This window comes from Aspergillus japonicus, assembly GCF_003184785.1.
Source record: "Aspergillus japonicus CBS 114.51 unplaced genomic scaffold BO86scaffold_35, whole genome shotgun sequence".
Lineage (NCBI taxonomy): Eukaryota > Fungi > Ascomycota > Eurotiomycetes > Eurotiales > Aspergillaceae > Aspergillus > Aspergillus japonicus.
Window position 1 is genome coordinate 210,014 of NW_020291672.1, and position 26,934 is coordinate 236,947.

At 55.2% G+C, this 26,934-nt stretch overlaps 9 protein-coding genes and 1 non-coding gene across 10 annotated transcripts; 4 read left to right on the forward strand and 6 right to left on the reverse strand.

The window, feature by feature from the left end:
* Positions 1-60: 60 nt before the first annotated feature.
* Positions 61-4,262, reverse strand: BO86DRAFT_390370 (sensor histidine kinase). The gene is made up of 6 exons (XM_025672365.1): positions 2,958-4,262; positions 2,155-2,904; positions 1,057-2,094; positions 732-1,002; positions 566-680; positions 61-508 (listed from the first exon to the last, which is right to left on the reverse strand). Exons 1-6 carry the CDS (start codon positions 4,181-4,183, stop codon positions 297-299), a joined length of 3,612 nt encoding a protein of 1,203 aa, XP_025526297.1. The 5' UTR covers positions 4,184-4,262; the 3' UTR covers positions 61-296.
* A 1,836-nt stretch (positions 4,263-6,098) lies between these two features.
* BO86DRAFT_316199 (Gfo/Idh/MocA family protein) lies at positions 6,099-7,386 on the forward strand (the record flags this gene model as incomplete). Its single annotated transcript, XM_025668122.1, has 3 exons — positions 6,099-6,684; positions 6,769-6,927; positions 6,989-7,386. 3 exons carry the CDS (start codon positions 6,099-6,101, stop codon positions 7,384-7,386), a joined length of 1,143 nt encoding a protein of 380 aa, XP_025526298.1.
* A 1,105-nt stretch (positions 7,387-8,491) lies between these two features.
* Positions 8,492-10,967, forward strand: BO86DRAFT_129022 (uncharacterized protein). Its single transcript, XM_025666087.1, has 6 exons — positions 8,492-9,162; positions 9,228-9,376; positions 9,435-9,500; positions 9,552-10,125; positions 10,180-10,783; positions 10,848-10,967. Exons 1-6 carry the CDS (start codon positions 8,589-8,591, stop codon positions 10,861-10,863), a joined length of 1,983 nt encoding a protein of 660 aa, XP_025526299.1. The 5' UTR covers positions 8,492-8,588; the 3' UTR covers positions 10,864-10,967.
* Positions 10,968-10,983: 16 nt separating this feature from the next.
* On the reverse strand, positions 10,984-13,109 carry BO86DRAFT_390374 (alpha-keto acid decarboxylase family protein). The gene has a single exon (XM_025672366.1). It carries the CDS (start codon positions 12,782-12,784, stop codon positions 11,072-11,074), a length of 1,713 nt encoding a protein of 570 aa, XP_025526300.1. The 5' UTR covers positions 12,785-13,109; the 3' UTR covers positions 10,984-11,071.
* Positions 13,110-14,005: 896 nt separating this feature from the next.
* On the forward strand, positions 14,006-14,804 carry BO86DRAFT_129107 (uncharacterized protein). Its single transcript, XM_025666089.1, has 5 exons — positions 14,006-14,179; positions 14,234-14,290; positions 14,365-14,380; positions 14,433-14,546; positions 14,618-14,804. Exons 1-5 carry the CDS (start codon positions 14,153-14,155, stop codon positions 14,701-14,703), a joined length of 300 nt encoding a protein of 99 aa, XP_025526301.1. The 5' UTR covers positions 14,006-14,152; the 3' UTR covers positions 14,704-14,804.
* A 526-nt stretch (positions 14,805-15,330) lies between these two features.
* On the reverse strand, positions 15,331-16,434 carry BO86DRAFT_297757 (uncharacterized protein; the record flags this gene model as incomplete). The annotated part of the gene is made up of 6 exons (XM_025667424.1): positions 15,331-15,434; positions 15,494-15,564; positions 15,614-15,987; positions 16,047-16,114; positions 16,173-16,209; positions 16,273-16,434. Coding segments are annotated over 6 exons (816 nt in total), but the record flags the coding sequence as incomplete, so codon positions are not given.
* A 1,922-nt stretch (positions 16,435-18,356) lies between these two features.
* BO86DRAFT_296879 (acetyl-CoA synthetase-like protein) lies at positions 18,357-21,581 on the forward strand (the record flags this gene model as incomplete). Its single annotated transcript, XM_025667419.1, has 1 exon — positions 18,357-21,581. A coding segment is annotated over one exon (3,225 nt), but the record flags the coding sequence as incomplete, so codon positions are not given.
* A 525-nt stretch (positions 21,582-22,106) lies between these two features.
* BO86DRAFT_129152 (NAD(P)/FAD-dependent oxidoreductase) lies at positions 22,107-23,738 on the reverse strand. The gene is made up of 2 exons (XM_025666090.1): positions 22,485-23,738; positions 22,107-22,392 (listed from the first exon to the last, which is right to left on the reverse strand). Exons 1-2 carry the CDS (start codon positions 23,606-23,608, stop codon positions 22,209-22,211), a joined length of 1,308 nt encoding a protein of 435 aa, XP_025526304.1. The 5' UTR covers positions 23,609-23,738; the 3' UTR covers positions 22,107-22,208.
* On the reverse strand, positions 23,739-25,974 carry BO86DRAFT_129190 (fungal specific transcription factor domain-containing protein). Its single transcript, XM_025666091.1, has 5 exons — positions 25,847-25,974; positions 25,647-25,790; positions 25,257-25,573; positions 24,297-25,201; positions 23,739-24,217 (listed from the first exon to the last, which is right to left on the reverse strand). The coding sequence occupies exons 2-5, from the start codon at positions 25,757-25,759 to the stop codon at positions 23,870-23,872; spliced, it is 1,683 nt and encodes a 560-aa protein (XP_025526305.1). The 5' UTR covers positions 25,760-25,790; positions 25,847-25,974; the 3' UTR covers positions 23,739-23,869.
* Positions 25,975-26,604: 630 nt separating this feature from the next.
* On the reverse strand, positions 26,605-26,678 carry BO86DRAFT_t185. Its single transcript has one exon. It is a non-coding gene; the product is annotated as a tRNA-Asn (tRNA).
* Between the last annotated feature and the right edge of the window lie 256 nt (positions 26,679-26,934).

The following is a 26,934-nucleotide window of genomic DNA, read 5'->3' on the forward strand; positions in this document are numbered from 1 at the left end:
ACTACCACCCTCGATGTCCTTTGATCATCACCCACACAGAATAAAAGCACTAGACAGTGATTTCAATTGCATCATTTTGAAATGTTACTTATTATATACACACATATATATATAGTTTCACACTTATCTACAGAGGAAGGATAATGTGACAAGGGTAGATAGGTAAGCGGATCAGTCCCGAAGGCTACCAACGCAGCCATTCATATCCCCGGGAACTGCGGAAAGCATGCTTTCTAGACCGTGTACATCTAGACTTGTTGGGGGGGAATACTAGTATCGTGTATCATGTCCAATGATTAGGTAATCTTCATAACTTTCTTCAGCCCGCTCAGGGAGACGGGCTTGACCAGGTACTCGTCCACTCCTGCGGCCAGCGCCTCTTGCTGCTGGTCCGCCGAGCCGAGACCGGTGACCGCGATGATGCGGGTGGGGATGAGGCCCATTTGCTTTTCGTATTGACGGATTTGCTCGGTTGAAGTGATGCCGTCCATCACAGGCATGGAAATATCTGTGCGCTTGGTCAGTTCCAGCTGTCGCTTGGGGAGTGCAAGGGGGAGGCACTAACCCATGAGGACAAGATCGTGGCGACGGATGCTGTCTTTGTAGGTATTAAGGGCGATCAGGCCGTTGGAGGCCGTGTCGTAGCTGCAGCCTAGCTTGCGAATGAAAGTGGCGAGAATCTTCGGCGGTGGTTAGCATTGAATGAACCACAAGAGGAAGAACCAACTCACCTTGAGGTTGATATCATTATCGTCCACAATGAGTACGTGCACATCCTTTAGAGGTTTTGTGGGGGCGGAAGAAGAGGACGGCGACTGGTGGGTATCGAGTGGTGGTGTTGATGCCGGTGGCATGCTTTGGAAAAGATCAGGAGTGGGGGAAAGTGTAGGATCCACCGTTGGGGGAGACAGCGGGGTTTGGCACGGGGTCGGGTTCTTGATGTATTCGTAGTACAAAAGGAGGATACGATTGAGCACTTCGTCAATCTTTCGAGGTCCGAACCTGGACGGATGTTAGTGGGAATTACAACTGATGGTGATAGCAGCCAGGACTTACGGTTGTGAGACGCGAATCATGTTCGGTGCCATAGTATCCCGTATCAGATCCTGATTGCTGTCCAAGACGAGGTAAAATTTGAACCCGCCTGGAGCGCCCGTTGCTGGCTGTGAATTGCCGGCCGCCATGGCCTTGCTGAGGGTTTCCTCCTCGATCACGACAACTTCGCCGTTTGCGTCGGCTAGCGACTCGGCCTGGGTCAGAGTCCAGCCAGGCTGCTTGAGTAGCACTGAGGTCAGTGAGCTGCGGATTGCCAGCTTGCGCTTGGCTTCGGCTGGTAAAATCCCAGTCGGCACCTCTCGAGGATGTGGATAGCTGTCAAAGCCAACAAGGGAGAACCTCATCGGAGCTGCTGGCACAGCAGGTGGTGACACTATCCCTGCGCCCGGTGTTGGACCACCATTGCTCGAAGCCAATAGACGCACAGGGATGTAAATATCAACCTGGGTCCCGATGCCCAATTCACTGCGCACATTGATGTGGCCATCGAGGGATGAGACCAATTGCCGAACGATGCTGAAACCCAAACCCAGACCCTCCGAAAGAGTATCCTCCTGCGCAAATGGTGAAAACAGCTTGTGCTTCAAGAAGTCGGGGGCGATCCCACGGCCGGTGTCGGTAACCGTAAGATGAGCAAAAATCGACTGGGGGTCGGATTTGCGCCGTGCCTTGGAAAGTGATACCTCGATGAAACCCGTCTTGGTCCATTTCAGGGAGTTTCCAAGGAGATTCATGACAATACGCCGCCACGCCCCGGCTACGGATTGCACCGTCCACGCCTGTCGGTCTTGCACCCGCACCACCACCGTCAGCTCTCCATCCTTGAGCGCCGCGTTGGACGGCGTATGCATGAGACGTCGGGTGAGCGGGTTGATTGTCCGACCCAGGCGCTGACCAGTATACTGCACATCGGTCACTTCTTCGATCAGATCATCGAGGTCGAAAACGGTCATCAGGTTGACCGGCGACGAGTTGGAAGATTTGTCAACCGCGGCCTCTTCTCCAGTCGTTAGGTTGTTGATTTTAGCAAAATCAAGGCTGCACTCATTAGTAGCGTGCTCGATTTGTTACGAGTGCGGGAGGTTAAAATCCACTTACAGATGGTTCAATGTATCAAGCAGAGTCAAGCCGCAGCTCTGGACCATACTCATCCAATGCGATTGCGAGGGGTCTAGCGGGCTCGTTTGTAGCAACTCTGCACTAGCTAAGATACCATGCAATGGGGACCGTAATTCATGGCTCACCGAGGAGATGAAGGCGGACTTAGATCGCTGAATGGTGGCCCAATCCACCCGCGCCACCTCGGATATGATGGAATCGCCGAAGACCTTAAAATAATGCAGCTCTTCCATGTCTAGTGCGCGATCACTGCCCTGTGTCCAGACAAGCGTCCCAGCCAGCCAGCGCGAGCGGTTCCAATCCCATAGCGGGTAGAAAAGCACGCAGTATGCGTCGGGGAAACACTGTCTCAATTCATGGCACAGGGCTGCAACGTTCGTCCGTTGTATATCGGAGGATGAATCAGACGACTCATCCGAGGGCGTGACGGGATTGGATTGTGTCGACGGCGTGGCAGAGGCGATTTCATCGTGGAGATTGATAAACTGACCATGCGGGTATGCGGCCACAAGACGATTTAACAGATCTTCAGTCACTGGGTTCGGGTCGACCGATGGGGCAGCCAAGGGATGGCGCGACTCCCCTAGAACATCGCAGGGTCTCTCCGAAGCCTTGGAAAGCGAGCCTACGCCAGGCAGGTCCACTGGGCTCGGATACGGATCGGCGAGAAACTCCGGGTTGGCGGTTGTCGGAAGGGGTTCCCAGGAACCTGAATGACCTGGACGGACGCTGTAGCTGCATTAGCCTACCACATTTGATACTAACGAAAGATCAATACTCACACTCCAGAATTGCTCCGAGAGGCATCCAAGAACATCACACCATCCAAATCCATCGAGTCACGCAACGTGGCACTGGCTCGAGCGAAAATGCGCGCCAGGTTATCCGAGATACTCGTCGGGGGGCGCACCGATACGGCCGGAAACTCTGAGCGGTCGGATACTCCGAGAATCGTGTCTCGAGTATCGCACGGCTCATCATCCCCACCCGTATTCGTGGACCGCGTGGCCGGATTGACCGAGGTTTCTGCAGTGCTCTGTTCGGAGCAGGCGACAGCGGAGAAGAGCGAGGTTAGCTCCCCAGTCAGCTCAGAAGCCGTGGAGGGACGGCCTGTCGGTGGTTCTGAGGGATCAGGCGAAGTGTCGGTCTCAATCCAAGGCGGCGCTTCGGAGTCGGTAGTGGAAGGTGGTGAGTCAGTGGGCACAGTCACCGGGGGCACTTCGGTCGGGTCGAAATCCGAGTGACCCTTGACAAAGCTCGTCAAGCCTTTGACGAGACTTTCGGCGCGGCGATGATAATGGGCGATCCGGACATGCTCCAAATGGGCGGAAATGGCGTCGGCAATTTCTCGGAGGGTGGCGACATCGGCGTCTCCGAAGTGGTCGCGCGGGTGATCGTCCACGATGCAGAAGGAGCCGAGCACGTAGCCAGCAGGGCTGTAAATGGGGACCTCGGCGTAGAAACGAAAGTGCGGCCAGCCGACGACGTAAGGGCGATCCTTGTAGAAGTCTTCCTTGGTGAAATCTCGAACGATGAAGCGGGATAGATTGGCGGTCAGATTGGGGGAATCAACGATCTTGGAGGCATCTTGGCCGGTGAACAGGGCCATGGAATGAGGACAGACGCCCCAAATCAGATCGAGTGTGCGTACTCCCAGGTAGATCCCATCGCCCGGGTCGTGTTTGTCCTTGTCACGCAACGAGATGGATTTGGTGGCTTCGGCGACAATGTACTGATTGACTCCGTCGATAATGGAGACATAGGAGCGGTTACATCCAAAGCGGTAGACGCCCAACTGGGCCAGTGCCGTGAGGGTGATATCGGAGGACAAGCGAGCCTCTGGCGGAACATCGTCCTCGGGAATATCAACGTTGGAATCTTGTTGATCGGCGCTGTGGCCGGGTACCAATCGGAGGACGGGTTGATCAACGGTACAATAGTATCTGTTCGGGTTGGAATTGAGAGGATCAGCGCGAGTCACGTTGGGTTGATCGTAGGGATTGTACATTGGAGCAAGCGAACGGAGGTACCTGGATAGATCACGAATGCGCTCTCGCTCGGCCTCCGGGTGCTGCAAGGACGCTGCCATCGCGCACACAGCCCGTTTCACATCGCCTTCCTCGCAAGGGGCGGAGAGAAACGAGCGGCGGAGGAGGCGAGGATTTGGCGATGACCACGATCCGATCAAGTCAGAGGGTTGAAGTCAACGAAAGATAAGAGATGAGAAAATCGAGGCGGGGCGGGGGGGGGGGGGGGAGGAGAGAGGGAGAGACGAAACAGGACCGCAACAACAGGAGGCTGGCAGAGAGCGTGACCCAGAAGAGGAGCAGGAGGAGGAGGAGGAGGAGGAGGGGGGAGTAGTCCGAAAGAAAAGTGGTTTGATGTTGATACGGACAACCAAGATAGTGAGTGCCCGGGCAGAAAGTTGCAAAGAATGGGTGAAAGAATGAAGAATAAGTGACTAGTGGATCCAGCACAGAAGCTGAGTCAGGTCACCACTAGGATGGATGCAAATAAACCAAAAATGAACAGAATGGAAGAAAGAAGCGAAAGCTTCTGAGAAACGCGGGATTTGGGGTAGAAGCGGAGGGAGGGAGAGAGAGTGAGAGAAGAGGAAGTAAGCGAAGGAGCCTGAGGCCACAAGAAGATCCAAACCTGTTGTTTGTTGCAGGCAGTTTCTTTCACAGTCAGTCAGTTTCAATCTTGAAGTGTCAGAGAATCTTGTTTGAAGGCCACCGGCAGAATCCATAATGGGGGTCACCGCCCTGGCAGTCGCTTGGGTTGTGTCTACCGCCCGGTGATGTTGGTGCTCTCATTGGGCAAGGGCATTCCGGCCGAGAAATCTAGACCGGGTCGGAAGCTGGAGCCTCTGGAGGCGAACGGACTCGTGGCTGAATGAGGTTTAGTTGTGCGTTAGTCACATTAGTCACGTTAGTCTCACCGTTTGGGCACGCATTTTACTGGTTTGCCTGGTTTTGCCCGGTTGCCGCACCCGCCAATCACCACCCACTTTTTGGCTTCGACACGGAACTCTGTACCTAGGAGGCTCTAGCAGTATCTGGCAGTGTCTGCTCATTTCTCTGGCACTCACTTTTCTACTCCCACTGTACAATGTCGAGGTCAAGCTGGAAAGGGAGAGACGGTCAGAGAGACGGTCAGACAGATGGTCACTCACCGAGGTGCCTCAGGCTGAAGTGCTCTATGAGTTAGTACTAGCTAAGTAGCTTCTGCTGTCTTCATGGCCATGCGCATTAGTTATCACTGTCACTGTTGCGTAACCTTAATCGGGCAAGCCACCGGCAAGCCACAATGATGTCATCTTCGACGAGCCTTCAGTTGCCGGCCTAAGGCCCCCTCGGCCACCAGGCATCAACATCTGACTAGTTAGTCACTACCTGTTAGTCTCAGCAACAACCACATCTACATGGTACTGTACTTACTACTCAGTACTACTACATTGTCACATCGGGCTGTAATCAATACATTTGACCTTGCCAGGTTCTTGATCGTCCCTCAGCGAATACCTCATGTCCATACTTGTATCAATTCAAGGCTCTTCGCACTTCAACAAAGAATGTCTCCTCCCACTGGGGCACGGAGCCTCGCCCTCAACTCATCAGTTACTTCAACGCGAGCTTCCAGATCAAGCATGGGCTTCCCAAACCTATATGTATTTCACGCTGTGCAGTACAAACTTCTCTCCCTCGACATCTTCTCCACTTCGCATTCACAGAATGCTGATTGATAATCCAACCAGCATCGGTCACGCCATCCGATAGCGACTTTCGATTTCTAATCATGTTGCGGGAGAGTGGTCTCCCCGCATTCTACGGAGTATATATTTGCTGCTGCTGCATGAGACAGACCCATGAGGTCACACCCCCGACATATATATCTATGTACATGTACACCTCACTGGCATCATGTCGACTCGTACTGCGATCATCGGTCTCTCGGCCACCGCCACAACCTCCTGGGCTGCCAATGCGCATTTGCCGGGTCTGCGCCGGTCTTCGCGGTTCCAGATCGCCGCGCTCTGTAACAGTAGCCGGTCGGCCGCCGAAGCCGCCATTGCCGAATACCAGTTGGATGCCAATAGCGTCACGCCCTATGGCAGTCCGGGCGATCTGGCCGCGGATCGCACGATCGATCTCGTGATTTGCAGCACGCGAGTCGATCGGCACTATGAGACCGCGTTGCCCATGATTCAGGCGGGCAAATCGACCTACATTGAGTGGCCCATTGCCAGCAATGCGACCCACCTCGATGAGCTTCTCGCCGCCCGCCGCCGCAGTGGTGCTCAAGTCGCGGTGGGGCTCCAGAGTCGCTTTGCACCCCCCGTGCGTCGGATCCGAGACCTACTTCAGTCGGGTTCACTGGGTCGCTTGCTGAATACGGAGGTACACGCTTTTGGGGGCACCCTCGATCGTGAGTTTCTGCCGCCCGGGTTGGCATATTTCGCCCAGCGGTCGGTCGGCGGGAATCCCATCACGATCGGCTTCGCTCATGGTACGTAACCCTAAAGAGAGCCCCCCACCAGTACCAGCACCAGCACCACCAGCACCACCAGCCCTCCATGCTAAGTAGAGACAGTCATCGACTTTGTGCAATCCGTGGTCGGGGATGTGATCCCTGAGACCGACCATGTTCAATTCCAGCTTCAGCGCCCGCACATTCGTGTGCGCGATCCCACCACCGGATCGATCGTGGAGACCATCCGCTCCGATGTGCCTGATCTCGTCAGCCTCCATGGTAAGTGGCGCTTTTAAGACGTGGAACCATTCCCACCCCAGGATCTCACTAACCTCCATAGGACACTTGCCGGAATCAGCCCACGTGGCACCCCAGGCTAGTCTAGTCGCCTACTTCAGTCGAGGCCAACCCTACCCTGGGGACCCGCAGCTCACATGGACCTTGAGCTTCGAGCAAGGTGCGATTCGCCTCGTCTCCCCCGCGGGCATTGTGCTGGGTGCGACCACCTATGCGGAGCCGGTGACCATTTCTGTGCATCGCTTCGACACCGGTGAAGTGGAATCAGTTCCGTGGGCGTGGTCGCCGGAGCAGGAAGAGCTGCCCTTCAGCGCACGCTCCGTCCACAGCTGCTTGGTGAGCTTGGCGGAAGGAGATTCTGATGGATATGTATCACTGGAACAGGCAGCTGCGCGTGCGCGGCAGATTACACGCTGGCTTGACTCGTTTCCGCCAAGATGATGTGTGAGAAAGGGGAAATGGAACGTAGATGCGCGGAGCCCATCGGATGTTAGATCGCGGTGTGTATTGATGTCGATATGTTCTTCTAACTCTATCAACACTTGTCTCAAACAATCAGAGCCTTGACTGAGGATGAAAACCTCACGACTACTGGTGATAAGGGAAGACCGTCAAATACGGAAAGTGGTGGTGGTAGCCTGGGGTCAGTGGCGCTCGTGTCGGAGTCAGAGGAGGCCGAACACCTCGTGGGGGCCATCAGCCCGACACGGCCTTTCACCTTCGATCCATCACCCTTGGTGCCACCATAGGGTATATGTTCCTGCAGGATAGCTCATGGCACCCCTGAATGGGAATAAGACCTTCGACGACTGGCCTTATTATGGTTCTCTCTTCACATTGAATCAGATCACTCAAAATCTGCGGTGCTGATCATCGTCTGTTCTTGAGCCGCAGGGGGTGGGGGCCATAGAGCCTGACAAGCTGCTCGGTCGTCATCTTGTTTCGAATTGATAGGCTCTGGACAATAAGCCATGGATGCATGAGCAATGGTCAGTCGAGCAAGAAGACTGAGCCTCGTGTTCAAGTGTTGTAGCCCCTGGCTTGTTCTGCACCTCGTACCTGTGGCGAACCTAGGGTTCTGCGACCGACCACAGCGTTGATCTAGATTTCTACCCCACTAGCTCAGGCTATTATTAGTGGATTCTTCTGGTGATGACAAGAGGAAGCACTTCTTTCTCGTTCTCTCTACCTCAGGCTAAGATCTGCTGGGACATACTTCTTTCCAAAACTTGTCGCTCCGGTACCGGTATGTTGTGCGAAAAGGTCCAATGCGAACAATCATAAAAATCACTATACTGATTGATTAGACGCATGATCAAGCGTCCTGCAAGAGTTGTGCAGGCGACCCCGAGTCTCAAAGGAGAGAATGGGGGCCAGGTACCAATCCTGCGGTGGCCATGCCGTAGTGTCTGAAGTCGGCCCCAAGGATGAAACCGCACGGCTGGCATAGCAGGATCAACAGCAGAGACACCAGGGTAGATTTGCCCATCTGTTGCACTGATGGAGACTAGCCTGCTGATCGAGACAACCCTGGCTATATAAGTCAGTGAAGACTGCTCTCCAGGATATCTTCCTTCTCACCACAACACTCCACGCTCTTTACTCCACACTCTTTATCCCACACTCTTTTGCAACCGTCAGAGATGACACCACCAAAAGCAATCGCTCTCAGTCTGCTGCTCCTGAGCTCCTGGGCATCGGCGTCCGCCATCCCCGTCCAAGCTCGCGCTGCAGCATCCTCCTCGGCCGTAGCTTCGGCCTCATCGGCCCAAGCAACTTGCGGATGGACATACTTTTTGAATGTCGACAACACTACCACGGACGATGACGACGCCGATGATGGCGAGGATGATTCGACCACCACCACCAGCAAGCGCGACTCGCACGAGCTGCATCAGCTCGCCCGTCGAGGCCGCACCACCAACAGTTACAACAACGGCAAGTGCGCTCTGGGGACGAAGATCTTCAAGCCGCAGTACCCCGGACCTGCTACCCTGGAGTCGGTACAGGGAAGCGCATTCCTGGGATACTATATCCCCAAGCTGGACCAGTGCCCAGCCGGAGCGGTCACGTACGATGTGATCACCGATAGTTCTGTGCTTACGGACACTGTTGCGGCCTACTGGGACTCGGCCAATGCGGGTACAGGCCAGAAGTACATCGCTCTTGGGGCCAAGGTCACCCCGACCGATTCGTACATCAACGTTGACCATGTTTGTAAGTGCCAATGGGCGTATCGGCCTGCGCTATCTACCCTGTAGTACGCTAACCGAGTCTCCCAGACGAGTTGAAGATTGTCGATAGCTTCTTTTCGGCCATGATTGCGAAGTACAACTTCTGTAACAGCTTCAAGACGTTCTTCCTCACCCAGGATACGGAACACCCAACGGCGAATGGAGTCAAGAGCCGACTCCAGCGGCTATACGGCCTGGTGAGTGCTTCACAGGCTACATATAAGAAGCCAGCGCTTGCTAATGCGCTGCTTGCAGCTACCCAGTAACACGTATCTGGACTTTGTCGCTATGGACAACCAGCTGAACAGCATGAAGGCGCCTGTAAGTCGATCGCAATGCTTGTTTCTCTTATTCAGCTATTGACGACTATAGATGTTCGACGAGAACCTCAGCGGAATGCAAACCCCCAAGGGCTCAACGACTGAAGAGGAAGCCAACAACGCCCTCTCCATCATCAACACCATGGCCACGGTGGTCTCGCTCCTCCGCGACAACAAAATCGCCGAGGTCTTCAAGACGACGAACAAGCGCATCTACGAGGCCTTCCTGGGAATCGACCAGCTCACCACTGGGTGCAACGATCCGATCCCTGGCAAGGGCTGGGCCGACTCTTACTCGAGCTGGATGGAGGAGTTCCTCTCGACGCAGGCGACCTCGGTCTCCTCGCGGCTTGCCTCCATCTCAGGCCAGGTGACGCCCACCACCGACGCATCCGGACAGAAGAACGCCCTGGGCCAGGGTCTGGATGCCTTCAACGCCAAGTACCCTGCTGCCTCATGGACCTGGGATGCCAAGCAGCTGCTGGACTTCTCGGCTCCCAGTGCTATCGCGTTTGCTAAGCGCGGTGCTGAGAGCAGCGTCGCAGCCTGCACGCCTACCTCTTCCGTTTCTGCTTCGTCCAGTGCAGCGGTTACGACCCATGCTGGCTCCTCGGCTGTCGTGACGGGTGGGTTCTATCCTCCACAGCCCTACTTATCTTGCTTTGCTAATGGATCACCAGCCTCGCACACCAGCATTATCGTGACCTCCAAGGCGACCACGCACACTCCGGAGAGCGAGATCTCGAAGACTCTGCACGGCTCGACGACGGTGAAGTCGGAGACCTCCAAGCCGGTGACTACCCACACAGTTGAGACACCAGTGACCACCAAGCAGTCCACCACCACCACCAAGGTTGCGCCCAGCTCGTCAGTCACCACCACAACTTCGACTACCTCGTCGCACACTTCGTCTCCGACTACTTCGTCCTCGACTTCGACTACTTCGTCTACCCCTGCCACTTCTTCCACTACTTCTTCTTCTTCTTCCACTACTACTACTTCTTCCGCCCCTTCTACCACTACTACTACTGCCACTACTACTACTACTACTACTTCCTCCGCTCCTTCCACTACCACGACCACCTCGACTACTTTGTCCACCACCACCACCACCACGACTATCAAAACGACTACCACTACTACCACTACCTCCAGCAAAACTACCACGACCACTACCAAAACCACGACGACGACCGCCGCGGCAACCACCAAGGCAACCACGTGCAAGACGGCGTCGCAGTGCCCCAAATGCGGTCTTTTCTCGAAGGGCAAGTGCAGCGGAGGGTAAGTTCACCATTCCCACGATTATAATCCTCCACCAGAGGCAGAGGCTAACTCTATTAATCAGTGTGTGTAAATGCTAGCCGAACCCGAGTTATCTGATAGGAAGAAGGGAGACTGTTAATCATGATGGATGGATGTACCAAACCAGGATTATCTCTTCGAACAGGACTAGACTTTCATTCCTGCCTGTGGCAGCGTGTATTATTAGCTTATCGTCTTCGAATTCCTTCTTCTAAAGAAATTGAGAGATCTTGAGGTAAACAACAGAATCAGTAGAATGGTGATAGATCAAGCCTTCTCCGCGGCAATCTGCTTCTCCAAAATCACCCTCAACAGCCCCTCCACGTCCTCCTTCTCCATGAAAACCTCCACCCACCGCAGGCCCTCCCCCTTGTGAATGGCATCCTGTTGTAGCACCGCGTCCAGCTCCGCCCAGTTGTTGGCCGTGAAGCTATTCCGGGCGCCGTGACCTTCCTCCGCCCCGAAGAAGTCCGCCGCCAGGTGGTGTCGCCACCGGGCCACGTCGTTGTACGCCTGCTTCCGGCCGTGGATCGCCCGCTCGATCGTGTACCCTTCGTTGTTGAGCAGGAAGATCACCACGTCCAGCTTCTCGCGGATGATCGTGCTGAGTTCTTGGACGGTCATTTGCAGACTGCCGTCGCCGATGAAGAGGACTGCCCGGGTGGGCGTGTTCGGGTTCAACTCGCGTTGCGCCAGCGCCGCGCCCAGGGTGGCGGGCAGCATGTAGCCAATCGAGAGCCAGGTGATGGCGCCAAACAGGCGCGTGCCCGTCGGGAGGGTGAAGTCCCGGCCGCCGTAGCTGGCGGTGCCGGTCTCCGTGAGGACGACGTCGCCCGGGCGGAGGAGAGAGTTGACGCGCCGGTAGAAGTGTTTCTGGGTGATGCGACCGGTCGGCGGGAGGGATTCGGTGGGGATCACGGTCTTCTGGGGCGGGTTGGTGGGCTTTGAGATGCGACCGAAATCGAGGCTCTGCACTAGGCGCGTGACGAAGGCGGGCGACAGGTCGCGGTAGGTGTCGTCGCCAATGCGCACGGCCTTGTCGGTGAAAGTGATGGAGGTGGCGGGGTTGGGGAGAGTTTGGAAGCCTAATGTGTTGGTGTCGGTTGCGTGCAACCCGAACTCGAGGATAAGATCCGTCTGGTCGAAGTAAATCTTGTGATCAGGGTCGCCCAGGCGGCCGGCGTAGTTGCCGTAGACGTTGGGTTGGTGTTCGTCCACCAGGCCTTTGCCCGAGACGGTAGTGAAGGTTGGCCAGGAGGTTTGGTGCACGAGCGTGCTGATTTCATCGAGGATGCCGATAGCACGACTCTCGCCGTCGACGAGGATCAGGGGTTGTTTGGCCGTGTAGATACGGTCGGCGATGCGTGTGAGGATGGTACTCTCTTGCGCAGTGGTCGGGGCAGCCGGACGCTGGATGTTGGTGGTAAGATTGGCGGCCGCCACCAGTACGCCCGGCATGTCGTCCGGAATCTCGATGTAAACTGGACGGCTGTGGATCAGAGCTTGCTGCAGCACTGTGTCAATCTGCTCGGGCACGGTGCGAGGATCATTGAGATTTGTCTGAGCAATGGTGACGTGGGCGTGCATGGCGGCAAAGCGGCGGTATTCGCCGTCGGCAAAGGTGTGATGGACCAAGGCGCGAGACTCCTGGGATGGTCGAGGAGGTGTGCCCACGATGTGCACCACCGGCGCCCGTTCTGCGTAGGCACCGGCGATCCCATTGATGGCAGACAACTCTCCGACTCCAAAGGTGGTGATCATGGCGGACAAGCCAGCCAAGCGCGCGTATCCATCGGCTGCGTAGGCAGCGTTGAGCTCATTGCATGTTCCTACCCAGTGTAGCCCTGAGGGATCGACATAATCCAGCAAGCGCAGGTTGTAGTCGCCGGGGACGCCGAAGATAGACTTGACCCCGAGCTGCTGTAGGCGGGTGAAGAGATAGTCCGCCAAGGTGACGGTTTCGCCATCGGATTTGGTCATGGTGTTGAAATGATGGCAAGGATCAGATTGCTGAGAGAAGAAGAATGGATGAGGGAGGGGATGAGGGAGGGGATGAGGGGAAGAAGGGGGTATGGTCCTTAAATTGAGGCAAGTTGGAGATGGGGGATGGAGTGGAGGATGGAGAACAATGCCGATGGGCCGAAGCCACGCGATCTTATCGCCGATAACGAGGGGGAGATGGAGACTGAGCCCACCAAGATAACAAGCAGGGCTGAAGCCTACAAAGATTGTCAGTCGTGGTTCTTGTCAGTTGCGGAGTAGTATGCAACTGGGATTCAGTAATTCAGATGGGATGAGAGTGGTGTTGTGTTGACAAGGTAAAGGTGAAGGTGAAGGTGGAAATTGGAGGCGACCAGGAGCTTCCCCGCTCAACCGCGGCAGTTTCCCATTGGAGCAGGCGGTAGTCGACCTGCCAGCCGAGCGCTTATCGTCGTTCTTTATCGCTCCGCTCTTTCTACTACCTTCTCTGGCCGTGACTATCCGACACAAGCCGTTCCGCCTGCCGCTTTCTCTACCGCTCTGCCTACCGCTCTGCCTACCGCTCTGTTCACCGCTCTGCCTACCCCCTCTCTAGTTCTGCGGTGATAACTCCAACTCATTAATTCAAGGTTAATTAGTTGACTACTAAGTTAGTAGCTACTAGTAGCGAGATGGACCATGCATATCCCCGGTCGGATTCCAAAGTGATGTGCAGACCTGATACTGACGTGGTCGAGCACGATGGCGAGCTGATCGGCGGAGAAGCACCTAACTAATGCATGGGATCGGACTGCCCTTCGAGATTTCCGATCCGCTAAATCTTGCAACCTCGCAGCCTTCGGATGAGGTTCTCGAAGAATAATCGTGTTGTTACCTGTCTGCTATGGACTACTGATCCTACAGAGAAAGGGTCGGGTAGATACTTCATTCCGGAAGTTCAAATGAGCTGCTGAGCTGCCTGGTCTGATCTGCGGGGCCATTTGGAGCCCTGGTGGATCGCAGACAGCGTGCTCCCATGCACGTCGAATCAAGGCGTCACCACTAGATGCAGCACTATGGAGGAGCAATCTCATTATGCGAATGAAGTTGCTCCACACGATAGGATCGGCGACTGAGACAAAGAGGCGGGGCTGAGAGCGTCAAGTCGCAATGCAACATCACCATCGGAAGTGGAAGTTTCGCTTCTAGGCCATGGCTTGGTTCCTTGGTTGTTGCGCCTTAGGTTACTCTGAGCGCACGGAGTGAGGTCTATAAGAAGGGCTCACATCTCGGGGCTTAGAGCAAGCACATGGAAAGCATCAACTCTCAAGTTCTGCCAGACCTACAATCCGAATCCAGATCTCAACGTTCAATTCTCAAATCCACACCATGTCTGACAAGGAAGAAGTCAAATGGGTATGCCTGGCCCATCTTCACCTCGGACAAAGAAGCCGCTGACCGATTACGCAGGATGCCTACTACTCGTGGGGCTTTCTCCAGGCTCTGATCGAGTTCTTTCATGCTTCCGTATGTCTTTTCTCTCCCGCCTCATTCTTGAAAAGAATCCCCAGAAGACTGACTGCTGAACCCCTCTCGAGCAGAAAGAGAAGAAGACGGGCAAGTAGTGCTCTTCGCACACGCCACAGCTGTAATTAACGTTTCTGGTTAGGCAATTTCGACATCGACCAGATCGCCAAGTATGTATTCAAGGGCGACAAAGAGGATGCCAAGAAGTTTCTCAAGGTCTGTGATGCCAACGCAGATGGCAAAGTGGACTTTGGCGGTAAGTCCCCTCATGAGATGATTCCCTGGTTGTATCTGTCGAAGCGGCATGTTCTGACTAGCATGGTCCAGAATTCCTTCAAGCCTTGCTGGATGAAGATGCCAAACAAAACTACAAGAACGCGCTCGTCTTGTATTACCCTTCGGATACCGCCTAAAGACACACTGTATCTCACTTGTTAAGTTTGCCTTCTATATATCATCTCAAATGAGAGTACTTCCGAGCGTGTTTGGTCTCTCTTAAGGCTGTTTCGTATCAGCCAGACCGTAGAGATAACACTGTGGCCTTTCAACTACCCATCAACCTGCCATTTGTTCGGTAGTGGATTCCCTAAATTGACTCATCTCTGTCGACATTCTTATGCACTTGAGAGCTTATGTGGAGAGCTGTAGCCTAATAGATACTTGTTCGGTTTCCTTAACATTTCCTCATCTGCCTCTCTTTTCCTCTTCTAGCAAGCAAATCTTCCGACTGACCAGGGAAATTGTGATTGTCCTCGAAGTTGAATAGAAACTTGTCTTAGTGATTACGAGACATACTTGGAAGAATTATCTTGATCTATAATGGAGAATAGTACCATGACTCCTAATGATTGAAACCGACGACTTCAAACCTCCTCCCGTTCGCTGGCAGTGCTCGAGTTGGTCAAGCGGGAGCTATCAATGCGGATCACCGTGGTGGAGTGGATGTTCGGCTTTTGCTCCATACTCTTCGTCTTCGACTGGTCGGAGGAGGACAAGGAGAAGGCATTCCTGCGCCACGACAGATTCTTGCTCCAATCGGGCCGGGGCAGCATTACGAAGAGGGGTCGCATGTTGGAGAGGCAGGCGGCCGTGATCCCCATCATGGGCTCGATACAGGTCCATACACTTGCAGTCACTTGGTCATCTGTGACCCGATTAGTAGGGGATCGAGTTATTAGGATCCTATAAGCGGGGGTAGCTTACAGGTGATATCGCCTCCTGCCTCCGAAAGCTGGACCATTACTACCAGTCGCACGATGTCAAAGGCAAGGGTTCTGCAGGTGTCAGTTCTGGTGCCTTGCAGGAAGAGATCAGATGACGTACGTGGTACCAATCAGGAAAATGCCTGACAGCATGACCTTCTGCGACCTAGGGACCTGCAGATTCCAGACGGCTTTCATCGGCAACACGAGAATGATTGCGTCAGTCAGGATGTTGGGGATTTGAAGACCGTAGTAGAATTGGGCCAGGTTGATGCAGCCTCCCGGGAGATTGGGCTCCCACAGCTTCTTGAACGGCATGCAGGTCACGGCGCCAATGAGGCAGACTCCGAAGCACCAGAGGATCACGATGCACGCGACCACGTTCGAAGCTTGCATCATCGGACGAATGGAGAAGATTCGTTTGTAGAGCGCGAGGATGGAGAGTTTAACGAAGGTGATGCACAAGGTGTACAGGAACGTGCCCGTCGATAAGGTCTATTGGCGTGTTGAAGTCAGTGCATTGATTCCGATCATACCAGACTAAGGGGGATCACCTTCATGTAGACCACAAGCTGCTCGGGGGATACGTAGATGATGTGGGTTCCCAGACCGTTGTACAGAACTAGTTCCACATCAGCAAGCAATTCAACTGGCCATGCAATCACAACTTATTGACATACGAACGACCCCTGCGACCGTGATGCCATATTCGAAGACCTGTCAATAGTTGCTGGTCAGCATCCACGAAGATACAGCTGCAGTCGGCGCTTTGCCACCCACCAAGGCAACGATCATGAGGTAGTCATCCAAGAAGACCTTCGTGCGAGTGATACGCCGACACCACAGGCGCAGGCCCACAGCCAAAGTCGACACAACCAGTGCGAAACAACTGGCTGTGATCACCACATGTCGCAAGTTATCATGGTCGTACCCCTTCTCTCCCTGCGCGAGTGCCCTTTTCATGATGTGGAGTCAGAATTTGAAGATAAAGCTGACAATCAAGAAATAGGACGCGAAGCAGTACATGAGGCCCCGGGCGTGTCAGGGGCCTGCTGGGCATTAAAGTATGGGCAGGCGTAGTATGAAGGGCCTCTCACTGTGGTGTGGTGAGCTCGCTTAGATCGAAGCCTGCTTCTTACGAATTGATATCATTTCGAGGCTGTCGCAAAGTTACGACAGCCATTGCTCCGCAATGCAATGATTATCTGGCGATAAGTACCGCCACCATGGCTCGACAGGAGGGATTGACCACGCCGATGCGGCCAGATCTGCGACCGAAGACTGTCATGCTGTGATCTGTCAGGAGCATAATCTACCTGGAACTCCTTGCCGAAGCTGAATGATGTCGATTCCTGCCGAGGATCGGCGATCCTAGCACTGTATCGGGTCTGTGCATACGGATATATCAGATTCTGCAAGAAGAGACACAACGGGGCCGATCATCACGACAAACCAATCAATCTCGATGATCGCTGAGCGTGCAGTTGCTAGCGATTTGGTACCCTGATTTAGGTCAGTTGACACTCGCTTGAGGATGTAGACCTAAGGGCCTTCCTACCAATCCAATTAGGGTTGCCTTCCCCCCGCGTTTAAATCTGTCTACTTTGAAGGAAGTTCCCCGGGAATGAACTCGTATAGATCATCGTGGCAGAACCCCTGCATGGACCTTGATGGCTACAGTGTGTTACAATGTGTTTTAGTGCGGCAGTGGCCCTGAGACTCTTCACAACGTTCACGTCTATTCATCTTCAATGTGGCAGTCTCATGCAAGGGATGGTGGACTGACTGGCATTTCCTGGAATTCATTGTCGATGTTGGCACCTGTTCCTGGCATGATCGCCCATTCTTATTTCGACAGTACTGAAACAGGAAAAGGGGCGAGGAAGATAGTTCCGAAGAGCAGCAGTGAATTGGGTGAATTAGTGCTCTCTTGAGCTGAAGTGGCCGTCTTTGCTATGACCGAATAGGGAGACGAGGTTCTTCACTGCACTCACTCTCGCCTGGAAGCTGATCCGACCTCCTTCCGTGACGAAGATCCAGTCGATCATGGATGAATCACACGTCTCTACCACTACCTCCTATTGCCACTTGTGGAAATCTTTTCGATAACCAGCTCGGCCAGTTCTCCCCAGTTCCCCCCAGTTCTCCCCGCCGATTTCTAGCTGTGTGGTTCGATGAGCTAATCGTTTGCGTCAACAGTTGACTGAACTTTCGCTTCTCTATTTCCTGAACGACTGCAGCGGAGAGACCGTATTCCCGACTGAGGAATCAGGTATTTGAGACTGAGTTCCTCCCCAGAACAACCGTCAACAGGATACTGCTCTAGAGCATGAATGCGTTTGCGGGGTCCAGGACATACACAGTCCAGTATCAGGGCCGGGTCTCTGGAGCATTGAGTTTCTAAGACGGCGCATGACTGGCGAGAAAATGCCACATACTTACATTTCCAAGTACGGTTCAACATTCGCACCTTTTCGAGTTTCCTCCAGATCCCCGGGATATCAAAAACCTTAGGATATGAGGCTCTTGCTTGGAAAAACACGGGAAGCGAACCATGGGTGTTCGTGAGATCAAGCCCGACGACGTGCGCCGTCGTCGTCACCACCCAAACTCTGAACCAAAGACATCTTCTCCTGGTGCATTTTCCATGGCATCAGGCTAGATCAGGCAAGAGATGTTGTTTACACCAAACTCAGAGGGCTGCAGCTCAATTTGCTGAAGTGAATTTATGATCCCTGAGATGCCACTCCAGCTCGTTCCTCAACCTCAATCGCAAGACGACAGCGAGAGACACCACTGACGAAATGACTGGCGAGAATGATTCACTGAAGTGCACTTCTGCGAAATGGCCCTGTACCTTGCCACTATTTGATTTCAGCCAAGTCCCTGCGCGGCGAATGCTACCGGAGTATCTCACACATGAAGCTCAGATCTTCCTATCCAGTGGAACGGTGGCTGCCTTCCGTTCTCTGGTGCGCCAGATGGGTGCTACTGAGTTCCATGGCCACTTAGCGGTACTGCAAGCCCTTCTAGCACGACTCCTGGACATCCGCGAGGGCTGCATCGGAGTCGCAGAGCCTCAGCGTGGAGGGCGAAAGGAAGTCCAATTGCTTCCCCATTGCTTTAACATCACACCTCAGGACACGATCACCGAAATCATCCACCGAGCCTGTCAGACTACCCTGGAAACTCTGAAATATGGGCCTGGAAATGTGAACGACCTCCTCTGCCATCGTTCAAGGTCACACTCGACCCCTGCACATCCTCTGTTTCAGGTGCAACTCATCTATCAAGATCAGCACGCTGGAAACCTCTCTGAGATCTCTATCGAGAGAGATGCTGCAGCTCCCTGTGATCTCGTTCTATACTTAACCCGGCAGCGTGATGGAACTGCCAGCATTACCCTTCGCTCCCCAATTTATTTGTACTCACACGAAAGTCTACATTTCCTGCTACGAGCTTACATGCGCCTCTTTGAGTCTTGTGTACGGAACCCGAAAATGTCAATTGCACAGCAGCGTTTATACGACGAGAACGACGTTATGGCCGGGCTGGTTTTCGGGAAAGGACCCTATCTGGATATCACAGATCCGGCCACGCTCTCGAAGCGAATCGAGCAAATGTCAATCGCGAGGCCTGAAGTAGTTGCCGTCAAGGATGCGGACGGTAACAGCTTCACATACAAGCAGATGCAGCAGCACATTCAACTCGCAGCAGCCGTCCTTCACAGGAATGGGGTTCAAGCCCAGGGCTATGTCGCGGTATGTTGCGAGCCGACCCTATATTCGGTCTGTCATCTCTTGGCGATATGGCGCATCAATGCCATCTATGTACCGCTCGACCCGCACAATCCCTTCGCTCGACTCCAACTGATCTTGGACGACTGCCAGCCAGCAGCGATTATATACCACGACCCAACCGAATCGGTCATCAGGCGACTAAATCTTCATTCGAGTACCCCGGTCTCCATCTCCGAGATCCGCCTTGCTCAGACCCAGGGGTGCCCTGACTTGTCCCAGTGTGAATCAGCAGCTTGTGTTCTCTATACTAGCGGATCCACCGGCACCCCCAAGGGAATCATGCTCACGCATGCCAATCTGCTACACCAGATTCTGGGAGTGCGCCATCGGTTTCAGATCAGTTGTGAAACTGCGCTGCAGCAAAGCTCACTTGGCTTCGATGTCTCTCTTGACCAGATGCTTCAGCCTTTGGTGGGGGGCGGCACATTGATTGTCGCCCCGCGCCGTCTACGGGGAGATGCCATCGCGCTCTCTCGGCTGATGCTGGCCGAAAACGTCACCTACACTTACGCCACACCATCTGAATACATGATGTTACTGCGGTACGGATCAAATGCTCTGCAACAACTGTCCTCCTGGAGAACTGCCTTTGTGGGAGGTGAAGCCTTGCCACGACATCTCATTGAGTCATTCCACGCCCTACAGCGACCTGGCCTGCGGCTCATCAATCGATATGGACCAACCGAGATCTCGATTTCGAGCTCATGTCTTGCAATCGATACGTTCGATCCTGCCTGCATTGATCTGCAACTCATCAGTGTTGGTTGGACCCTGCCCAACTACTCGACCTATATCATCGATCTCGACGGTGCGCCGCTGCCCGTAGGGTTCACTGGGGAGATTGTCGTCAGTGGTCCGGGAGTTGCCAGGGGATACTTGCACAAAGATGCCCTTACGAAACAGAGATTCCGACCGGATCCATTCGTGGACACTCCAGACAAGATTCGCGGTTGCACCATGTATCGAACCGGCGATAAAGGCCGTCTGCTCCCTACTGGGGAGCTTGTGTATCTCGGACGCATCGACGGTGATCACCAAGTCAAGCTACGGGGCTATCGCATTGAGCTTGACGACATGGCCAACACGATTCTGAAGTCGGCGGATGGACGACTTGCAGAGGCAGTGATCTCTGTGCGCGGCTTGCACGACGCCGAAGGGGATCGTCGCTTTCTGACAGCGTTTGTTGTCCCTGCCTGCACGCAGGAACTCGCGGCCGTGAACGAGATGCTACAGTTCCTCGACGAGCTCGTTGCCAACCTTCCACTGCCGCCATACATGCTACCTCAAGTCATCGTCCCAGTCGATGGCCTGCCCCGGAACCCCAATGGCAAGCTGGATCGACGAGCCGTCGACCAACTGCCATTGCCCTCCAAGAGGCAGCATACCATGTCTCTCACGATCTCGGATTCCGAACGCTTCGTCATCTGGATCTGGGAGCAATGCTTGGATCAATCCGCTCAGACAGCCGTCTGGAGTTCAACGAGTGACTTCTTCCAAGTGGGGGGCAACTCCTTGTTAATGGTGAAGGTGCAAGCCTTGTTACAGCAACACATGAAGCGAACTATCCCTTTGTCCACGCTTTTCCAGTCCAGCACCATAGAAGACATGGCCGCCTTGCTGACCGGTGCGCCAACTCCGCCACCCGAGTCCAGCCTCGATTGGAATCAGGAAACCCTACCCGGGCTGGAAGAGAAGTACATCCGCGACGGGAGGGGCCCTCAACCCAGTCCTCTCCATGCGGATGGAGGCATTGAAGTGTGTCTGACCGGCGCGACTGGATTTCTGGGCTCTGCACTACTGCGATGCCTGGCGGCCGACCCTCGCGTGGCCCGCATTCATTGTATCCATCGCCTAACGCCGCCGTCGGTCGCATCTGCTGCTGGCACGGCTAAGGTGGTCCGCTACGAGGGGGATCTCACAGCGCCCAGACTGGGTCTCGACCGGGTCTGTTGGCAGGAGCTGGCTTCGCGCGTCGACCTGATCATCCACAACGGCGCCGACGTCTCGTTCTTAAAGTCGTACCGATCCTTACACCCAGCCAACGTGCAGTCCACCCGCCACCTCGCCTGCATGGCCTTACGGCGTCAAATCCCGCTCCACTTCGTCTCGACGGCCGATGTCGCCCAATTGAACGACCTGGACTCCCTGCCCCCTCAGTCTGTCGCGCACTGCTTACCTCCCGTAGATGGGGCGGACAGCGGCTACGTGGCGTCGAAGTGGGCGAGCGAGGTATATCTGGAGCAGTGCGCGGCCCGGTTCCAGCTTCCCTGCGCCATTCATCGGCCGACTAACATCGTGGGCGAAGGCATGCACGGCACCGACTTCATGCAGGGTCTCATCCAGTGGTCCTTGCGCACACTTCAGGTCCCAGCCCTCCCCCACTGGACGGGCTTCTTCGACTTTGTGTCCGTCACGGACGTGGCGATGGAGATCACGCAGGCCGCTTTGCGTAGTCTGGATGGCCGACGCCAAAACCCCGAGCTGAATGAGTCACCAACCTTTCACCATCATGCCAGCACCGCCCCGGTACCCGTGGCTCGGTTTCAGGATTTCCTGGAGGAACGCTTCCGTGCGCCCCTGCGGACGGTGGATGCAGATACCTGGTTAGAGCAAGCGCGTAAAGAAGGCTTGTCCGGTCTGTTGGAGAGCGTGGTGGCTGCGACGCTGACGGACCCTAAGCCACATCGTATGCCGCGCATGCTGCGCGCGTGATTGGTTTCGTACTGGAGGACTGTCTAAAGCTTGGAAAAGGAAGATGTATTTGTCTAGAAAATGTCAACGCTAGATGGGCGGTGGTGCTTGCTGTACAATTGCGACCGTGGTGTTTACATATTCTGCACGCAAAGAACCATTCATTCCCCGATGTCGGGCCGTCTTGTTTGTCTCGTCATTCGTTTCATATCAACCATTTAGGATCTACAAGCGCGCCCGCTCCTCGGGCGTCAAGCGACGGCGAGGTGGTCCACCGCGACTGCCATCTCCTGAGGCGATGGGACGGGGCGCCACGGGCCACGCCCACTTCTGGCGCTGCTCCGCCGACGCAGTCAGCTCCAGGCTGTCCGCAACGTAGCGGCCCAGGACGGGGAGGAACTTGAAGGCACTGTTGGTGGTGGTTAGCAGCTGAATCTCTCATCCGTGAATATACGTTTCGTGTGTTCAGGAAGCAATCAGGGGGAGTAGGGTAAGACGTACTGGCCACTGCCGCCCGTCGCGACGAACAAACCCTCATAGTCGGGGTGGTAATCGACGATGAAATCGCCCTTGGGGGTGTCGCTGTACCAGCACAGTCGGCGCTGGACGAAGGGCCGGTCCTTGAAGCGGGGCAGCCACAGCTCCAGGCCCTCGCGCAGCGCCTTCTCGGCATCCGGGGGCAGGTAGCCGCCCTGGCGCGCCAGCGACGGGGCCGAGTAGGAGCTCGGGTTCTGCGGCTTGGCCTCGTTGGTGCGCTCGTAGCCGAACCCGTGGCGGGCGATCTTCAGCAGGTGGGTCCCCGGGGTCGGGGGGAAGGTGAACCACCCAGTGCTCAGGTCCAGGATCACAGGGCAGCGGTTGTTGTCGAGTTCGCGGGCCTCGTCGGCCGTGAGTTGCAGGAAGGCCACGGGCTGGGCGACGGAGACGGAGCGGCCGGTCATCTCCAGCAGATGCGGGGTCCAGGCGCCCGTCGATACCATGACCAGGTCGGCGGCGATGCTCTTGCCGCTGGCCGTGCGGACGCCGGTCACCCGCTTCTTGCGGGTGGTCGGGGTGGTCTGAGTCAGGAGGTCGGTGACGGTGCCCTGGGGCCCTGCGCGGAATGACACGCCGGCCCGGGTGCAGTTGCGCGCCAGATGGCCGATACTGAGCTCGGCGTTGGCCCAGCCGGAATCCATATTGACATAGCCGCTGGCCTGCGAGAGATCGCCGTGGATGCCGGGGTACTGCTGGCGGATCTCCGCGCCCTGGAAGGATACCAAGTTGGCAGCCTTGCCGCCTAGCTGCTCCATGTTCTGCTTCGACTGGGCGATGTACTCGTGCTCGCCGCTGCCTTGCGTCTGCGTGCACATCAGGCCGCTCTGGTAGAAGTACGGGGCGTACTCGCCGTGCCAGCCGTTGTGCAGGGCGTCCAGCGCCATGCGGGCGTAGAAGACATCGGCATAGTCGGCGCGGATGATGCGCGAGACGTCGACACTGGAGCCATCGGGCACGGGAGCCAGATGCCGGTCCAAGACAGTGATGTTGGTGTAACCCCGACGGGTCAATTCCAGGGCTGTGGACAGACCGAAGACGCCTGCGCCGACAATGACAATAGCGGCCGACTTGGAAGGAGGGATAGCCATTTTTCCGGGTAGAATGGGAGGCTGATCAATTGTGCTTGTCTCTGAAGGCGAAGAACATCCAGGAAGGGCAGTGTATTATTATAGAGACCACCTGGAGGGCGTGGCCTGTTGTCAGATAGGGGAGAATTTTTCAGGTCCGAAGGTCGGCCACATCGAAAGCTTGGCGGGAGGAGTGGGCACGGCTTCATTGTATCCCGTCCCCACTCCTACACCGGCCCGGATGCGACAAATGCGGAGGGGGTCCATCTTGTACGTAAAAACTTACAACTCCCCGTGGCAGTCGGGCGGGAGCTGCGATGGACCCTGGCCGAAGTATGGTACATCCAGGAGACTGAAAAAATCGCTATTCATCCACTCCGACGATGTAGCCAGCACTTCATCCTCGCCCCCCAATGAGGACCGGTTCGGCGGGGACTCGCGCAATGGCACCAGGTATTGCGTGGCGATCTGCTGGCCACCAGACACAAATGCGAGATGAGACTCCTCCACACTGCTGTGAGGTGAGTTTGGGTCGAGCAAATCCCACATCGCCGACCATTTGAAAGGCGGAATGCTACTCGCGCCAGCGCTGTGTCCTGACAGACTTTGGAGATACGCAAGCTTGTCCACCTGTTCAGCCCCCGTCAGCACCGTCGTTGATTTTGACCAGATTTCAATTCAATTTAACCCAAACAAAATCAAAACTCACCATTCCAGCCACGTGTGGCCATCGGGTCCCTAGATCTGTCAGAAAGCGTTGGCACTGCTGAAAGTCCTCCCGTGCCCGGTCGGCGATGGCTTTCTCGCTCGCGAACTGGAACATCCAGTGAATAGACGCAGCGGTCGCCACCAGTTGAGCGAGAAAGGGGTCGTTGATCTCAATCCCATGTTTCTCCCATGTTCGGATCAACCGCGTTGGCCAACCTGAGTGAAGCAGGGCTTGGTTTATGGTCTGTTGGAGGAAGGATGGCGGCTGGAACTTGGACGATGCACGTCGCACATGGGTGACATGGAACAGCGGATGATGCAGAAAGGCCTGACCGGCGTGGAATGCCACCTGCAAATGAAGCCAGGCCGTCCAGTACTCCTTGTGCTGCAGGAGTTCACTCGAGGTGATGGTGTGGAAGCCGACGTTCCGATATCGGTGCAGCTGCGAGATCCCCGTCTCGAACTCATAATACTGCGCAACCAGCGTGTGATGGCGGGAGGAGGCGATCCAGGGGTCATCGGTCGGATTGGCCAGACGCTGTCGCAGGTACCCCAGAACTTCATACCACAGTCCAGTCACTTGGAGGCAGTAGGCTTGTATCCCTAGGTCTGCAGCACTGCTGGCAAAGGCCTTAGGCGCAGAGCCGTCATCGTTCGCCATGAGGGAGCGGGGCCGTGGGGGGCTGACAGGATACCCTACACGCCCCAGCGGGTAGCTGTCGATATGCAAGAGACTCGGGCCGGGGGCGAAGACCCTTTCAAGCACAAACACACTCCAGCAACACCGCGTTTGATCATCCCGCGTCGACGCAGATTCCGTAGCGGACCCTGCGCCGGCGGGGAACACACAGAGAACCAACCTAGCCGCGATCCCAACATCCATCCAGACTCGTGCGTGTCGACCGGCTAGGGGAAGTCAGCATGGCTTGTCGGTTCAGGCAGGTATTACAAAAGACCTCACCAGCAACATCACTCAAGGTTAAAAGGCACAACGCCTGCAATGCTGGCACCGATGGAGTGCCTTCCGCAGCCAGTTGAATGACCGTGGGGCGAGCGGACCGGAGGTACAGTTCGATGGCTTGCGCTTTGGCGTCACCGTAGAAAGGCAGCTCGACGAAGAGCAAGATGAGCGCCAAGAAGGCTTGCAGGAGGAAGTCGGGAAAGTGTCGGATCTGCGCGGAGAGTCTCTCTTTGTCGAAGAGAGGTAGTGGTTGGCTATGCACCTTCTCAGCGTACACTTTCACTAGCTGAGCTAGAGCTTCTGGTGGTGGATACAGGCTGTTCCAATGATTGACTTGAGTTTCAGAATGATTCAGAGAAGAATCAAGGAAGGGCAATCAGTCAGACGTACCATCGTGATGGGTCGAAGGACTGGGGCTGTGGGATGCCTGGGGCAGACAGCAAGGTTTCGGTTTGGCTCTGCAGGATCCGGTGTAGGAATGGTTGAGCCTGTGGGGAAGGCATGGCGTCTTGTGGCGCACGATCCGTCAGCGTCCTGTTTCCAGATGGTCAGTTTGGCCAAGCAGACGAAGACACGAGCCCATCACGTACTGAAAGAATCCATCGATGCGTTCGAGTCGCGATTCCAGCCGTCGTAGCCGCTCCCGCGTCTCTTGTCTAGACTGTAGCGTATTAGAGTCGATTGAAGAGTGTCAAGGGAGGAGCTTACCTCGGACGAACGAGTGGGTGGGTCACTACTCCGCCCGTAAGTACATCTCTGATTCAAGCGGCGACAGAAAGAACATATTGGTCTTTCGCCGGGACATTTGGTCTTCTTCTTCCTACCGATACCGGGGATGGAGTTGTGAATGAGGTCATCTCTATGGAAGTACCGAGAGAGTCTTACCGACAAGGTTCACAGGCCTGTCGGGCGCGTGGCTCAGGGGTGAGGAGAGAACTAGCCATGACTGTGGCAGTGATGAAGGAAGATCAAGAGATAGAGGGAGAATGTCTGCAAGTTTATGAGAATCGAAACAAAACGAAACTTCGCCTTACCGGACCTACATCTGCCCTCCGCCTGTCAGGCCATAGGGGGATGCTGCAGCCAATGGCCGTGGGATCCGTTTTCCGCTCACGTGATAGAGTCCTAGTATTCTTATCGGCAGGGACACTTGAGTTCCGCTCACGTGCTCGGCTCATCGTCCGGTGCCAGGCGTTAGGATAATGTAGCTGGAAGCACAATTTGCTTAGCTTCTGGCTAGGTTTGGGGTGTATGTGTAGAGGTTAAAAAGGGAAGAATAGAAAAGAAAGGCAGGGAGGGTATGTGCCGGTCGCCCCGCCCCACAAGCACAAGAACAAAAAAGAAATGACGTCCTAGGAGAGGATCGAACTCTCAACCTCACGATTAACAGTCGTACGCGCTAACCAATTGCGCCACCAAGACGTGCTTGTGTCATGGTGACTCAACTAATCCTTCATGAGCAAGAACATGCGTAGTGGGCTCATCCACTTATCTATGACACTTCCAAAGGCTGTTGTCAGTTCACCATGCAATACCTAATTCTAGCAAAGCCTTAGATGCTTATGCTGACGGTGCCCTTGACTCGCCCTTGAAAACCTAGGTAGCGAAGGTACAACCCCTATACCCTCCTCCATACAGGATGGTTAATGGTTTATTGTGATGTGCAACTCTTACCACA

What these genes read in the sequence shown, in the direction of transcription:
- BO86DRAFT_390370 (XM_025672365.1), bottom strand. Translation starts at nt 4,183, where the DNA reads ATGTACAATCCCTACGATCAACCCAACGTGACTCGCGCTGATCCTCTC. An exon ending in ATGATTCGCGTCTCACAACC is followed by an intron (nt 1,003 to 1,056) that starts GTAAGTCCTGGC and finishes ACATCCGTCCAG; the next exon opens with GTTCGGACCTCGAAAGATTG. An exon ending in CCACGATCTTGTCCTCATGG is followed by an intron (nt 509 to 565) that starts GTTAGTGCCTCC and finishes CCAAGCGCACAG; the next exon opens with ATATTTCCATGCCTGTGATG.
- BO86DRAFT_129022 (XM_025666087.1), top strand. Translation starts at nt 8,589, where the DNA reads ATGACACCACCAAAAGCAATCGCTCTCAGTCTGCTGCTCCTGAGCTCC. An exon ending in CATCAACGTTGACCATGTTT is followed by an intron (nt 9,163 to 9,227) that starts GTAAGTGCCAAT and finishes CGAGTCTCCCAG; the next exon opens with ACGAGTTGAAGATTGTCGAT. An exon ending in CTCCTCGGCTGTCGTGACGG is followed by an intron (nt 10,126 to 10,179) that starts GTGGGTTCTATC and finishes ATGGATCACCAG; the next exon opens with CCTCGCACACCAGCATTATC.
- BO86DRAFT_390374 (XM_025672366.1), bottom strand. Translation starts at nt 12,784, where the DNA reads ATGACCAAATCCGATGGCGAAACCGTCACCTTGGCGGACTATCTCTTC.
- BO86DRAFT_129107 (XM_025666089.1), top strand. Translation starts at nt 14,153, where the DNA reads ATGTCTGACAAGGAAGAAGTCAAATGG. An exon ending in ACAAGGAAGAAGTCAAATGG is followed by an intron (nt 14,180 to 14,233) that starts GTATGCCTGGCC and finishes CCGATTACGCAG; the next exon opens with GATGCCTACTACTCGTGGGG. An exon ending in TGGCAAAGTGGACTTTGGCG is followed by an intron (nt 14,547 to 14,617) that starts GTAAGTCCCCTC and finishes AGCATGGTCCAG; the next exon opens with AATTCCTTCAAGCCTTGCTG.
- BO86DRAFT_129152 (XM_025666090.1), bottom strand. Translation starts at nt 23,608, where the DNA reads ATGGCTATCCCTCCTTCCAAGTCGGCCGCTATTGTCATTGTCGGCGCA. An exon ending in GCGACGGGCGGCAGTGGCCA is followed by an intron (nt 22,393 to 22,484) that starts GTACGTCTTACC and finishes CACCACCAACAG; the next exon opens with TGCCTTCAAGTTCCTCCCCG.
- BO86DRAFT_129190 (XM_025666091.1), bottom strand. Translation starts at nt 25,759, where the DNA reads ATGCCTTCCCCACAGGCTCAACCATTCCTACACCGGATCCTGCAGAGC. An exon ending in TCCTTCGACCCATCACGATG is followed by an intron (nt 25,574 to 25,646) that starts GTACGTCTGACT and finishes TCATTGGAACAG; the next exon opens with CCTGTATCCACCACCAGAAG. An exon ending in AACCTTGAGTGATGTTGCTG is followed by an intron (nt 25,202 to 25,256) that starts GTGAGGTCTTTT and finishes GACTTCCCCTAG; the next exon opens with CCGGTCGACACGCACGAGTC.